This window comes from Phalacrocorax aristotelis, chromosome 5 (genome assembly GCF_949628215.1).
Source record: "Phalacrocorax aristotelis chromosome 5, bGulAri2.1, whole genome shotgun sequence".
Lineage (NCBI taxonomy): Eukaryota > Metazoa > Chordata > Aves > Suliformes > Phalacrocoracidae > Phalacrocorax > Phalacrocorax aristotelis.
The window spans coordinates 10,403,973-10,419,235 of NC_134280.1; the positions used below are offsets into that span (position 1 = coordinate 10,403,973).

At 46.7% G+C, this 15,263-nt stretch overlaps 2 protein-coding genes across 2 annotated transcripts in view; one reads left to right on the forward strand and one right to left on the reverse strand.

Moving 5' to 3' along the window:
* The first annotated feature begins 1,543 nt into the window (after positions 1–1,543).
* On the forward strand, positions 1,544–12,190 carry LOC142057247 (5-hydroxytryptamine receptor 5A-like). The gene is made up of 2 exons (XM_075092919.1): positions 1,544–2,447; positions 11,371–12,190. Exons 1-2 carry the CDS (start codon positions 1,665–1,667, stop codon positions 11,701–11,703), a joined length of 1,116 nt encoding a protein of 371 aa, XP_074949020.1. The 5' UTR covers positions 1,544–1,664; the 3' UTR covers positions 11,704–12,190.
* CCDC93 (CCC complex scaffolding subunit CCDC93) overlaps positions 11,142–15,263 on the reverse strand; it is a 62,983-nt gene continuing 58,861 nt past the window's right edge. Inside the window, exon 24 of the transcript XR_012660591.1 lies at positions 11,142–13,718. The gene's annotated coding sequence lies outside the window, so the exon portion shown is untranslated. The remainder of the gene's footprint in view (positions 13,719–15,263) is intronic.

Consider the following 15,263-nt stretch of genomic DNA (forward strand, 5'->3'; position numbering starts at 1 on the left):
CTTTATGGTTCATCTGGTAAGTGAGTGAGGTGGCATCCAAAAGTTAACCAGGCAAAACAGCCTGGCTATTCTGACTACAGTTAATGTCTTTCGTTTCTGTAATATTTCATCATGTTCAGCTTTTGAAGTTGGGCTCCTGGAATGTGGCAAGCTGAACCCTGCTTGCTACAGGTAGCATAGTGGTGCTGTGAGAGGTTTATGTTTTGTCAGATGGTGCCGTTTCTTCAGTGAACATGAACGCAAGTGAAAAAGCACTGATATGAGCAGCATTCATTTTAGATGGGACAATTCTGACCCTGAAAATACTCCTCCTATACCTCAAAAACAAGCAACCAACCTCCTGTCCCCAAACTCTGCCCTGTTAGTCTGTGATTATAGGTGTGCTGCTATTTGCAAGGGAACAAACTTCACTGACCTTATTAGATCTTACTTTCATCATCAACATTTTGATCAACAACTTCAAACGCCTTTGGAGACCTCTCGATGGTACCATATGACCTGGTAAGGGAAAAGAGTCTGTGTTTTGTCCAGTAACTCCCACTGAAATTGTCCTGGTAATGGTCTAAGCAGGTGGAAATGCTGGTTACAGGTTGTAAAGGACCCCAGGAATAAAAGCAGTCTGGAATAAAGGATATTTCTTAAAGACCTTAGATATAATACCTTAAACACATCTTAAATGTAATACCCAGGTCGCTGTATGATCCTGTCACGCTACTTGTCATCATTTATTACTCAGCAGGTGACAAAACTGATCACTGTATTTCCTTTCTGTGTATGACCCTGTTAACGTCTATTACAGACTTTGAAAGAGGTTGCATGTAACAGGTTTAAAACTATTTTTGAAACATCTTGATTTTGAGGACAGATACTGGAAAGGGCCGGTAGAAGGGCGCATTTTCAGAGGCTGGGCACGTGCCTTTAGCAAAGAAACCGTGCCATGAAACTGCCCCGAAACAGACATAAAGGTGGAGATGTTCACAGCCACTTAAAAGTTTAAGAGAAGTAAACTGGAAAAACATCCCATTTAAATGCTGCAGCCTAGAAATAACCCGTGTTCAGTACTAAACCCGTCACCAACCTCGCAGCCTGCGCTCGGCGGCGGGAAGGGGCCGCTCGCTCGAAGCGAGGCAACGCTCTGGCGGGAGCGCCGAGGGGAACATGGCGGCCGGGGGCTGTGGGGAGAAGGGGGTGTCCGGCCGCCTCACGGGGGCTGTCAGGAGAATGGGGTATCCAGCCGCTTCACGGGGTCTGTGGGGAGAAGCTTGCGGAGGCGGCGCCTCTCGCCACAACGCAGCGGGCCGGACGCGGCGCAGGGGCTCCGCCACCGCCCCCGAGGCGGGGCGGGAGCGGCGGTGCCACCCTCCCGGTGCCTGCCGCCCTCCCGGTGCCTGCCGCCGTCCCGGCGAGCCGCCTCCTCGGCGTCGCAGCCGCCCGGGATGGGCGTGAGGAGCGGCGGGCGGCTGCGGGTGCCCGGCGGCGCCGCGGTGGGGGCGCGGACTGCCTTGGGGCGGTGGCACATGGCGGGCGGCTGCTGAGGGGAGGCCCGGTGTGGGCTCCCGCTCCTGGGCAGCGGGGCTGGGACGGTGCCGGGGCGGCAGGCGGCCTGGGAAGGGGGAGAGTGCACCTGTGCGGGAGTAGTGAGGGGCCGAGCCCTGGTGCCGGGCATGGCAGAGACCCTCAGCCCCTGCACCCCGCGGGGCCACTGTCAGGCCAGCATGGTCACCAACACCTCGTCAGCCAACCTGGACACCAATGCCTCCTCGGCTGCCTCTGCGCTGGTGGGCAGCAGCGTGTGGAGGGGCAGGGAGCCCTTCTCCATCTTCACCATCCTCATCCTGACCCTGCTGGTGCTCCTGACTGTGGCCACCTTCCTCTGGAACCTGCTGGTGCTGGCGACAATCCTGCGAGTGAAGGCTTTCCACCGGGTACCCCACAACCTCGTGGCCTCCACAGCGGTGTCAGACGTGCTGGTGGCAGCTCTGGTGATGCCACTGAGCTTGGTGAAGGAGCTGTCGGCTGGGCGGCGGTGGCGGCTGGGCCGGGAGCTGTGCCTCGTGTGGGTCTGTTTCGACGTGCTCTGCTGCACGGCCAGCATCTGGAACGTCACCGCCATCGCCCTGGACCGGTACTGGTCCATCACCCGCCACCTGGAGTACACACTGCTCACGCGCCGCCGCATCTCCAACGTCATGATCGCTCTCACCTGGGCGCTCTCTGCCACCATCTCCCTCGCCCCCCTTTTTGGCTGGGGGGAGACCTACAGCCCTGAGCAGGAGCGCTGCCAGGTCAGCCAGGAGCCCTCCTACACCATTGTCTCCACTGGCGGGGCTTTCTACCTGCCTCTCTGTGTGGTGCTCTTTGTCTACTGGAAGATCTACAAGGCGGCCAAGTTCCGTGTGGCGGGCCGTAGGAGGAACGTCGTGGTGCCCCTGCCCGAGGCTGCCCAGGTAAGGGGGGGGACATGGGGAGGAGAGCCCCCCGCTGCCTCCCCCAGGCACCTGTGCTCCTGCTTCTTGTCTGCTCCCAGCCATCACCTCTGCATCAATGGTTTCAGCACAGCGGGAAGACCAAGATGTGTCCTGGGGCTCTCGTGTGAGTTTAGCTCTGTTACAGACCAGCCATGAGTGGTAATTAGCCAGTCAAAAAGCACCATTCTTGGAGAAGATTTCTATTCTCATTTTTTTCTTAAGTGTGCCATAAGAGTAAGTGACAGGTGCATTCACTGCCAGTCTGGAGAGCCATTTAAAAATCATCTCTTTAATCTAAATTTGCCATTCCTTAGGGTTTTTTCCTCTTTATTGTTTCACAGTGTTGATGGAGTAAACAAAGACATAAACAGATCCGTAGGTCATGTATAGAATAAATGCACACACATTTTTCTGCCAGTACGGACTTTGTGTGGGATCTGTCAGTGTCTGAATAGATTTTAATCAGCACATTATATACTTTATTTATGTGCTTGTGCTATTTTACATTGAATACTGGGAACATACTGCTCACTGCATAGTATTGAAGCAATGAGCAATGAATTGTTTCTATTTTAAAATCACTGTCTTCAAAAACAGATCCTTCTCCTTCTTATCCCAAACATTGCCTGTAATCCCTCAAAGCCCTAGTCATGTGGGAGGTCTCATTCATTTCGGGGATACATGTAGCTGACAGGAAAGCTGTGTCCCTGTGGACGGGTTGGGGTTGGCCCCTTGTGTCCCATTAAGTCAGGCTCTCTGCATGATAACACTGTCACCCATGCCATGTCACCAACGTGCTCGGTAGTGCTCTCTGTAAACTCTCTGCCTTCTGGCACATATTCTCACTCTGACCTGTGGAAATGATTCTTTAGAGTATGTTTTTGTGATTGCATGTTGTATTTGCTAAGTCCAGTCCCTTCCCAATAACAAAAGATGAGCTGTGTGGATTTTGGAGATACCTAAAGAGACACGGAACATTTATTTTCAATTGGGGCTAATCCTGCAGAGCCTCACTCTTTTGCTAAATCCCTCTAACTTTGATTTGGAGTCATGGTAGGAAACACGTTATTACAGTCACAAATAAAAGTCTGCAGGTTGTGTCCCCCGATTCTAGCAAGAGATGACAGCACTGGCAATTATATGCAGTCAGACTTGCAGATTTGGATCATAATGTCTTGAGGATGTTTTTAATATAGATTGATTTATGAAGCTGTCTTCTACGCAAAAGCATAAAATGTGTTAGAAAAGATGAGCATGTCTCCTCTAGTGGCATTCTGGTTTTTTTCCCTATGGCCTTCATCTCCTGGTTTCACCAAATTTCCTTCCAAGTTGTTGTAAGTATGATGAATGTATTGCTTGGAATTAATGTATGATCTTTCCAAGCACAAAAGCTAACTGAATATTTCTAGTGATTTTGCATGCTTTATCTTTTGCATACACGCATACTCATACAGGACTAGTTGTTTGGAACCTAAAATTCTGGGAAGCTAAATGAGCTGAGGTGTTGGAGCTTAAGTTTTAGCCTATGCACAGACATGTTGTTGATATGTTGGTTTTAACATGAAAAAAGTCTGGCTCCTAATTGTCATAGTTCTGTCTGCAAAAGCCCTTGTGTGGGCACAGCTAGGCTGGCGGGTAAGTGCTTTATGCTGATGAAGTCTGCGAGCTGGGTTAGGCTATACTGACGAAAGAGCTCCTGTCAGTGTGAGATGAATACTTGTTTTGGAGGGGTTGCCAGCATAGCTGTTACTGCAATACCAGCAAATGCTCAAGCCAGCAGTGATTTCTTATATTTGCAGTGATTGACATGCTGACTTCTCTTCTAACAGCTATTCTTGAATCTGCAGTTGGTATATAGTGGCAGCCTTCCCCGTTGTCCCAACAGCTTCCTTTGCTGGCTTAAATAAAAAGACTTGTGATGCACATGCACACCTTTACCTGGCATCTAAAGGAAGAGCTGATGCCCAGCTGCACACGTGTTCATTAAATGAACCCATGAATGAAGGGAGCTGGCATTCAGCATGTGTTTCTTCTCAGCTTCCTTTCTAAGTTAAGAGACTGGGACTTACTGAGTTTTATGCTGATCCTTTTTAAGCTTACAGGAGCAGCATCCATCTTGTCCACAGGAAAAGTGGCAGTTCCTCAGTGAATTCTAGAGAAGAATCTGCAGACACATCACTACTGTTCCTTTGGCAAAACCTGTTTTTTTTTAACATGCAAACACAAAGATGACATTGCCAGGGTATGTGGCGCACCCACTGAGGTGATCCAGCTTTGCTTCTCCACATCCAGGGGTAATAAGGCTGTCTGTATTAGCACTGTCCTCTCTGATGGCACAAATTCTGTTCCACTTACTTTGTCTTACCCATCAAACCACTCTAATTTTCCATTTCTTTCTCATCTAATGTCTCTTGTCTCTCCTACCTCTACTTTCTTTCATCCCTTCCTTCTCTGAGAATGCTCACCTGTCAAGCTCACCCTGCAACATTTTTCTTTTGCCACCGTTATTCAGAGTGCGAAGTGCCCTCTGCATCTATGTCAGTTCTCACCTCGGGTGCCCTGCGCTGGTTGATCTGACATCAGGGGGGCTTTCGGCAGCTGGTGCCAAAGACTGGCAGTGTTTCCCAGGCTGGAGGTGAGCAGTAACAGCGGTGATCCTGCTGGGAGAGACGTCTGTGTTGCACTCAAGCATTAGCTGTCATGTAGCCCTGAGTTGGAACTGCGTGCCAGGGCTACGGTTTGTGGCCTGATGTATACACAGCAGTAGCTGGTTCATACCAGCAAGTTAATTTAATGAGGAAAAGATTTGAGGTCATAGTACTCATATGCCAGAAGAAATGCCTTGAAGAAACTGAAGCAGCAAGTGGAACAATCATGATGATAGAGTCATGTTTTTGCAACAGTGGTTTTCAGTCGACAGAGCCAGGTGCCAAAGTGCTTTACAGGTTGCTGCTCTGTGTGTGTGTGTATATATATACATACATACATATATACACACACACACAGAGCAGTTGTGTCTGAGTTGAGAGTTGGAATACATATGTTCTGTTTCTGTCCTCTTACAGAGGTGCTGAATAGAAAAGTTACAAAATAAGTATTTTGGGTTGGTTTTGGTTAAAATGTTATTTCTGTTTTTGAAAAACACTTCGAAGTATTTGAAAACAATGTGAGGGAGATGGACGTGAAACATCTGAGGTGCTTCTAGTTTTAATGAGACCTTGTTTCTTACTTTCACTTGAAACAAAAATATTGCTTAATTGGGACCTTAAATTAGACTGGTGCTTGTATAATTATTTGTTTGCTAATTATGAAACTCCTTAAAAAGTGAATCCTACAGTCAGTACTGATGTGAGTGATCCTCCTAAAATATCTAGTGACATACCATCACAGAGAGAGCTATACTCTGTCACACCTTGAGGACAGTAGGTAATAATTCTCTCTGTAAACAGTCCAATTGAAATAAATGAGACTGCTTGAAAAACAGCAGACGCTGCTGGATAGTGCTCTTTTAAATCAATGAAGTAACTTGTAGCATGGGTTTTGCCCAGCAAAACCAAGGATGGCAGAATCTGGATGTCAGGGTTACTTACACGTAGTAATTGCAGAGTCAGGATTAAATTTCCATGTGAAGAGTTATAAATCAAATTCTGTTGATGGTTGAGGGTTTTTTTGTTTGGTTGTTGTATTTTTTTCTTTCTCTCTTCTCAAAGTACCTTGTATAGTGGATGAGTAACGAGGCCTGATCCAAACCTTTTTGGATCAGTTTAATGAGAGTCCTTCCCACTTTAGACAGTATCAGGTCCCAGAGCTCCATCGGTGCAGTGCTATTCTGCACCCTGGCCTGTTCAGCCTCTCCAACCCACGTAACCAGCCATGGCAGCACGGGAGGGAAAACAGCTTCTCCTTCTCTGAAGGAGTCGCAGTTCTTATTTCTGCCTCTGGCTGTACAAGTAGAAGAGATGGGTCAGGAAACAAAGTGCAACTGCCCAGAAGGGTGGCAGTAGGTGTCAAATAGGAGAAAAGTGAGGAAGAAGAGCGGAGGGGCTAGTGATTTCCTGGGAGAAATACAGAGCTGTTCTGCTTACAGCAGAGGCAAATCCTGTGAGGGGAAGCAGGTGTTCTTTTCCCTACCAAATGTGCTGTTTGTCATATTGGTGGTGTCTTCTACGAGAAAGTGTAGACATTCCTACATTTTGATCCTTTGCTGCGCATTTCAGTTTCTCATGTTCTTGTTCAAAGAGCAAGAAGCATGTCAAAGCTGCACTGAGGCAGTAATGGTCTTTGCTGAATCACGCTGTAATAGGCAGAACTCTGATTTTGTGGTAGTAAGCCAGATTTGATTGATGTTTACAATCTTTGCTGTTGTTTTGTTATTGCAGGCCCTGGAGGTACAGTACAAACACATACATGGTACCTGTGTGAAGGACCAGTAATAACAATCATTAAAGCTATAAGGAACACTTTAAATCAAGGGATTTCTTCAGAAGCTCCTTGGTGGCATGTTTTCTATAACACTGCTAGGAATGCAGGAATTGGGAATGTGCAGCTCTAGGAACATACAGCCTTTCAGTAGCAGTAAATTACTGGGAACAGACAACAGAAGTGGCATTGAACTGTAACTGCTGATCAACGTACAGAAGAATAAATTCTGAAGCTAAAACCAAACTCCTTTGTGTCCGTAGAAGAATTTGTACTTGAGAGCTCTTTTCCTTCATTTAACACTCTTTATGATACTCTCAGTGGAAAGCGGTCATCTCTGCACTTTTCAGAGCCTGTTTTCCTAGAAATAGCTGATTTCACGAATTCAGAACTTAATTCTGGCCTCAGAGTAGCAGTCCTTTCATACCAGCTTTTTTCCCCACTGCTACTGACTCGCAGGTCCTGGAGCAGTGCCTGGCGGATGGAAGGAAATCCGTGCCCGAGGCATGGTGTGGTGCTAGCCATCGAGTGAGCAGCGTGCAACACTGTGCAGAGATGCTCACATATGAGAGGTGTCCCCACTAATAAACTAAGGCATCTTCACAGATTGCTTTAATTTACAGTCTGTGACCACCTTTTCCCCTGTCACAGCCTGCTCGCTAGCACTCATCAGTAGGCCCAAAATGGGGGGAAAGATTTTATGTTGAGCTTGTCCTTTGTTCCATGTGCCACAGGGATAATGGTCAGGTATTGTGACTTACGTTAGAAACGGGAGTCATGCAAAGCCTCTAGGATTGCCACTGGAAACCGCAGATTTGGTATAGTCAGAGCTCTGTTTAGTTCAAGAAAATCGCAACTGGCAAAGCTGCAAAGCAGCTACCTAATCTTTTTGGCCTGTGCTCTTGTTCAGACAATGCCAGATTACAGTGGGTTACCCCATAGTCTGCACAAGGGAGGAATCCTGTAGCGCGGTTCCCCCTCCAGTGCTGTGTACCACAACAGTGTTTGCCTACAACAGACTAATTTACTTTCCATGTACTCGGTGTGGGTTGGCTTATCGCAAACAGCCTTGACAACATAGTCTTGGGGGCTGGTAGCAAGGGTAAGATTGCACCAATCAGGCCAGGGAGACAAGTCAGGTCTGCAGCAAATCATATAGACAGTAATAAAAATTAAAAAATCTGAAATTTTAATGAAAGGTTGGACTTTCTCAGCTTTGCAGTCTGCACTGATACATATTTTTCTGATATGAACAGCACTTCAAATTAAATTTGTGTTTAACTTTAAAAATCCAGTGGCCTTGTCCCCTGATGAATCAGTCCCGACAGCAGGGATGAGATGAGATGCTGGCAGTCCTGTAATAGGAGAGGGAGCACAGTACCGCAAAGCCAATGCATTTACAGAGGCACTGAGCACAGGAGCCTGGAGCACAGGGCCTTGCTTGAAGCCCTGTGTAAAGCCTGGTCTCTTTTGCGACAGTACAAGCCGGGAGCAGCTGGCCAGTGGGTCACAGGTCTGCCAAGTGGCAGCGCTCGTGCTGGGGGCTGGCACTTGGAACGGTATCCCATGCTGGGAATGCCTGAGAAGCAGGTGTTGTGGTGGGCAAGCCTGATGGAGAGCCAGGTGAGCGCGGGTCATTCACAGCATGTGTGGCCGGTCAGCTGGAAACAATGTACGGGGTGACCATTAGATACTGATGGTCATGGAAAGCTGAGCTTTCGTACAGCTTCCATGGTGTAAATGCTTGTCTAAGTCTTGTTGAAGGCACAGGCTGAAGGACCTTGTTGAGCAGGGATACTAGTTACCTTTTCAAGAACATTTTGTGTATCCTTTTCAAAGGATTTCGTATGGAAAATTGAAGCAAAATATCTCTAGTCTGCCAGGGATATTTACACAGTTTACGTAATGGAAGGTTCCATAAGAGATCCCATTATTTTTCCTGAAGCACCAGGCTGCTATTTGCACTTTTATTATTATTACCATTATTACAACATTATTCAGAAGTCCCAGGCAGAACTAGTAAAAAAAAAAAAACAACAAAAAAAACCAGCTGTGATAACAGAGAAAGTAGAAATTAGGTAGATAGGAAGACAACTGCTGTCCTGTAATTTATAAAGTTACCATGATGTATTTTCACTTGCTGTGTAGTATTCAGAGGCCTGATCTAACAACCGGTGGAGCTTGTGAAAAAAACTCTGATTTCAGTAGGAGCTTGACCGGGCTATAAATGCATACTTCATTAGGGAAAACACCTGAGGATTCTTCTATCAAAATAAATTAAATAACTTTTTCTCACAACATGTAATTAAGTGATAAAAGATTCTGCAGTTCAATCAGCAGCCTTCTAAAACCTGAAGTACTGAGAAGAAAAGGCTCTGATTTGATAATGGCACACTGCAAGCTCTACCTTTTGAGTAAGAGTTGGAAGTTAAATATAGTACCAAACTATGCCCGATGCTAGTGACAAAGTCCTTTGCATGGCTCTTCCCAAGAGGCATACTTATGTAGCTATTCCTCAGGGCTAAGATGTAATATTTCAGGGTTGCCTGTCACAAATTTGTCCTCGTGTCATACATTCATCCCTTTTTGCAGAGTGTGATTAAGGATGTGCAGAACAAGTCCTTCTGCAGACAAATGGTGTGATCCTTGCTACATGAGGGGTGTCCCATTTTAATTGTCAGGACAGATGTGATTTTCATTTTCCTCCATTATTTGCCTGCGCCCATAATCTGCTGCTCTTACATTCTGCAGCCATGTCTGATGTCTGAGAGTGAAGACAGGGCTATCCATCTTGAAGAGTAATTGTCTAGTCATTGCCAGCGCTTCCCTCTCTACGTTGCTGTGCTCATATTAAATAGAGGCTCTCCATCTATTATATGGCTTGCAGAAAGGTGGCGCGTGCACGTGGAGTATGTGGCTAATTTAACAAGGAGCCGTCTTTGGAGAGGTGTCAAAGTCTTGCAGTGCCTGTGAATTATCGCTTAGGCAAATTTTAGAGCCTCAGGTTGCATCCTTAAACTGTTTCTTTTATTGTGCTGTCTTTGTAACCGTAGTGCCTAGAACTTTAAACTTGCGGATACTTTAATCTTCACACTAAAATCACAAGGGAGTATCTTTTTCTGGATAGACTTAAAGCACATTAGTAACTCGTGTGCAGAACCTTTTTGTCACAGTCTCGCTGCCACCCAGAGCACTGTGCCACACTCACCATGCAGATGAATGTCTTGCCCTTGGCAAGAGAGGAGACAAGAAGCGCCGTTGGCAGCCTGGAATAGCTGATGTTTTCCCCTCTCTTGCGTAACTTCTGTTGAGGCCAGAGTCTGAAGGGAAGGCTGACTGAAATGGTGTTTTTCTGGCAATGGAGTACTTTTTGTGAGAATACCAAGTAGATGTAAGTGAAATAAAGGACAGGTGACAGAAGAGAAAATGAGGACCGGAAAATGCTGCTTGTCCAGCAAAGCTGTTCTTTGATTGCTACCTGAGTATGTTATAAGCTAATTCAAAACGGTGGCACAGTGCCGATGGGACGTCATTTCAGGCCCATCCTTATGTCCCATTGTCATATACTGCGTTGGCACCATGACCAGGCTGCAGCTGGTGCGACACGCTGCTCTGTCCCTCTCCAGGAGGGGGAAGTGCCCGCGATGAGATAGCCTCTGTCAAGGAAGAGCAGAAGGCACCCAAGTTCTTTCTTTCATAAGGGACTCTTCTTGATGGGTTTACTTTCCACTGAAATATTTATGAAGTATTCAATTTTATTTCAGGCATTTATGATTTTTTTGGGGTAATGAAATATCGGCATTTTTCTTAAAACTTTCTTATAATTGAAATACCATTCTTTCATTAAAAAAGGTTTGGACAGAAAAATATTCCTGCCGATTTAGCCGAGGTTTTGAGGGTATGCTCTGTCCCTTCTGCAGAACAAATAGTAGTGCCAAGCTCCTGCACCCACCACGGATGGGAGTTTTGAGCTCTGCGTCCAGGCAGTGAAGCTGAAGAAAATAGCTTTATCTTGTAGTCAACGAGCGGGCATTTGTTGCCAGTCTCTCCCTAATACCTTTGGGAAATGACCCAAAGGGCCTGCAGTGGAATGAAATTCATTCTCTAAAGGTCACATAGCAGTGTAAGAGAGTCTAGTTTAGGGACAAGCAGAACACACATGCCTGTGTTAGCCTTCCTTAACAACCTGATTTCCCACTAGGAATCAAGGCATCCAATAAAGTAAACTAAAAAAGAATGCCCACAACACACACGGCATCCGTTACTCTTTATTTAGCTTTGTCAGTCACACTCAGCAGCTTTTCCAGCATAATGAGAAGTCTGGTAATTTTGGCACTCTGAGGCATTTTCTTTCTTTCAGCACGGAAGGAACAGAGTTGGGGCCTTTTGTGGTAGGTGCGCAGATGTCGTGCTGTCATTTAAAAGTAATACTTCACTGAAACAAATTGTGTCAGTAAGAACCCATGTTTGCTTTTGTTTCGAGGTGAAGGAAGCTTCGCATGAACCACAGATGGTGTTTACAGCTCGTCATGCAGCTATCGCTTTCCAGACAGATGGAGAAACGTGGAGAGAACAGAAAGAGAAAAAGGCAGCTCTGATGGTTGGCATCTTAATTGGAGTTTTTGTACTGTGCTGGATCCCTTTCTTCATCACAGAATTAATAAGTCCCCTCTGTTCCTGCAACATCCCACCTGTTTGGAAAAGCATCTTTCTTTGGCTTGGCTACTCCAATTCTTTCTTTAATCCTCTCATTTATACAGCATTTAACAAAAATTACAACAACGCCTTCAAGAACCTTTTTGTAAAGCAGAGGTAAGAGGGGACACAGAGGAGAAGATGATGCCTTTACTCCATAATACAGAGATTCCTTGAGGGAAACATGCCTGTGATATGTACAGTTTTCATGTGCAAGAGCTACTTGATTTAGGAACAATGACAAAAAAGATGGAAGATGTTTGGATATAAACCTACTGACAGTTTACAGTTCCCGCTCGGAAATACACGCTGCTCTGGGATTTGGCAAAGAAGATAGAAGCAGTGAATACCTCCCATCTGCTTTTTCAATCAACGTCTGTTAAGGTCTGCAAGCGAAGCAGTGTGTGTGTCCAACACCACGACTGTCAGATCTAGCCGGACTGATCTCATCTAATCAGCTACAGGTGCCATTCTGTAGCTCGCTCGTTGTTAGTAAAGGCACCAGTGGGAACTGCTAATTGAGCAATACTGAAATGTTTGTGGTATGGGCAGGATGCTGGCTTCATTTCTGAGATTTATTTGGAAGGGAATAAACATGCTGTATTCAATCAGCTGTTGAATTGATGTGAAATTAAAATGGATGGCTAAGCAGCTCAAAAACAAGCCCTAGTATGATTGAAGGGCTGCGTGTTCTCTAGCGAGCACCAGTCCTTGATGGGAAGTCTCGGTGAAGTGCAGGTCACTTATGTCCCCTGGGGGTAAGTGAAATTTTAAAGCCAAGTGTAAAATTACTCAGAGCTACTGAGAATGTGCTTGCACCCGCTTGCACAGGAGGAGGGTCTAGCGTGGAGTTTTCACCTGCGTTGTACTCTCTCACTCCGCAGGGCCCAGGCTCTCCCTGTTTTCTGAAACCCAGGTAAGCTCAAGATCGGCACCCATTTCCTCCACATGAAGGGGGCCCGTATGCATTATTATTTAATTCCACCATAAAACTGAGCACGTGTTTGTGTTACGAACACCAAACGTATTCAATCACGAGGTTTGCTGGCAGCAACACATGGCTGCGAGTGGTATGTGAGTATCTGCACTGCGCTGCCTGGGGTCCTTGTGCCATAAATGTTGTGCCTGAGTAAATTCCACAGTTTAGAATCATAGAAGTCATAGAATCATTAAGTTTGGAAAAGACCTCTAGGATCATCAAGTCCAACCGCCAACCCAACACCACTATGTCTCCTAAACCATGCCCTGAAGTGCCACGTCTACATGTTTTTTGAACACCTCCAGGGATGGTGACTCCACCACCTCTCCAGGCAGCCTCTTCCAATGCCTGGCCGCTCTTTCAGAGAAGAAACTTTTCCCAACAGCCAATCTAAACCTTCCCTGAAGGGATTGTCATGAAAGCATGCCCTGAATGCATTTGTCAGCTCGCATCAGCTTCCTCCTAGTGTAAGAAAGGTATTGATGCCATCAGCTCTAAGTGACACCAAAAACTCCAAAGCCTTAAATTGTTTTTCTGAGATCTAACAAACACTCCTGTCCCAACAATATATATACATAAATAAATTAATTATTTCCAGGCATACTGCCAAGTCTCTTCCTCTCCATATTTGTTCCGCTGGTGGGTTATACTTCCTCCCCTTCCCTGAGGGGGGATGCTGACAGCATCTCTGAGTAGTTCTGGCGTGGCAGCTTTTAACTGACATGGAGTCCCAGCACCCTCAACCATCTCCTCCTGAAGCTTTAGGTACTCTAAGGGCAAAACAACACAGCTCCGATGGGGCTGGGTGACATCGCAGCTTCTTTTGAAGCTGAGGTTTGACCTTTTACGCTGCCTTTCTCTGCCAGTTCTGTGCTTGCTGCTGCTTAAGCAACTCTGATTCAACGCATGCCCCCAGGCAAACACCACAAAAACTGCACGGAATGACTAAAAGTCATCATTTTCAGCTCCAGCAATGGACACCTCGGGCATCTCGATCTCACTGCAGTGCGTCACGCTCGGCCTCGTCGCTGACCGGTACCACGCAGCGCCCACCAAGGCCTCTCGCAGGCACTGGCCGCTCGGTATGTTGCCACCAGCTGGGGGCCGACATCCTTAGCAGCCGCGTCGGAGAGGGGTTATCGCGTAGCTTGTGTATGCTGAAAAACAAAAACAAAAAATGAAGCAGCTTTTACTTGCTTAATTTTAAAGCAGATTTTACTGCACCCTAGCATAAAATGGCAAGTTCTAGCTCCTTCCTAAATAAGTGATTTAAAGAAACGCTCTCAAAGCACACAGCCCTCCAGTTCCTCAAGGGGCCCGCCCGCCTCATCTCCCCAGCATGGGTTGTGGTGAGAGCAGGCGCGGCCGTGCTTCACACCCTGCAGTACTGAGAAATTCCGGTGTGGCTTGCTGTGGCTGCAGCCGCCTCTGTATCTTATGTACCCGCTTCTCTCAATTTCAATGGGAACTGAGAAATTTTAATAATCTAGAATTTCAAAAAGTTGTTAGATAGTGACTCAGACTTTTAAATGCCAACAGTTGCTTAATAACTCTTCCCCTTGTGAACCTCAATTTGCCTGTATATTGAATAGCTACTGTTTAAACTCGTGTTTGGAGGCTTAATTAAACCAGAAGGAAGACACATATGTAAGAGTCTAAAAGTTACTAAAACCTGTGGGTCTTATTCAGAACCACTAATAAATTTTTCAAGTAAATCGGATTTTTCATCTAAGTAACTGCTCTAAAAACCTTAAAATCCCACCAGATGACCTGGAAGGGGGAAAAAATGAAGAGGCCTTCTTATGCTGGCTGTTGAAGAACATAAAAATCTGCTTGTGGCCACTCCTGACATCTCCACCGATCCCACTTAGGCCCAGCTTGAGCGCTTGTGAGACAAGCCATTACCCATGCGCAGGGCTAGTTACCAACCCCGCTGCACCGACGTTAAGGCCCAGCACAGCCTGTGGCTGCTGCTGCAGCAGCGAGAGCTTTGCTCCGACTCTAAGTGCAGCTGACTGGAGAACCGCCAGGATCCGGTTCTGGTGCAGGAACCCTCCCGAGGAGCAACACAGACTTTGGGGTATGTGTGGCCATAGCTTGGCAGCTGAGACTTGAGAAAACACGTAAAGCCAGAAGGCTCCTGTGCAGTTCAGCGTAGCCACACGCTTGCACTGGTATTACTGCCAGTGCTGAAGCTGCAGCAGGGCTGCCTTCAGCTAGCCCGAGAGCTGGTAACAGGGCTACGGCTGTAGCGTACAACGAGGCTCTCCACCTCCTCAAAGATGGATTTGGCTTCCTTAAGAGGTGAGTCTGAGCCGCTGTAATTTTACTGTGAGAAGCTCTCAAGATAACTAGGGTAGTCCTCTGCCCACCCAGGCAGCTGTGACAGCAGTGAGTTGTTACAGAACAACGGGTTTCCACTGAAAGCAGCCTGGCTTCGCGCTCGCCCCGAGGAGACGAGAAACAAGTGGAGCTTTCATCTCATTACAGCGCAGTTTTAGAAAGCTCTCAGCAAAAACCACCTCCTCACACTGGCTGTGTGCACAGCGCATTTAGAAGAGCAGCGGCACATATTCAGGATTTAAAATCCTGGATTTTAGTCACATGGAATCTGAGCTTAGCGAGGGGGAAAGAAATGCGTTACCTGGGGTTATGGCCTAACCTGCCGGATGCTGCTTCCCGCTTAAAGCCAGAAAAGGCGT

Bases quoted from the DNA above. Each gene is read 5' to 3' on its own strand.
- LOC142057247 (XM_075092919.1), top strand. From the start codon at position 1,665: ATGGCAGAGACCCTCAGCCCCTGCACCCCGCGGGGCCACTGTCAGGCC. The intron at 2,448-11,370 runs GTAAGGGGGGGG...TTTTGTTTCGAG, and splicing joins CCCTGCCCGAGGCTGCCCAG to GTGAAGGAAGCTTCGCATGA.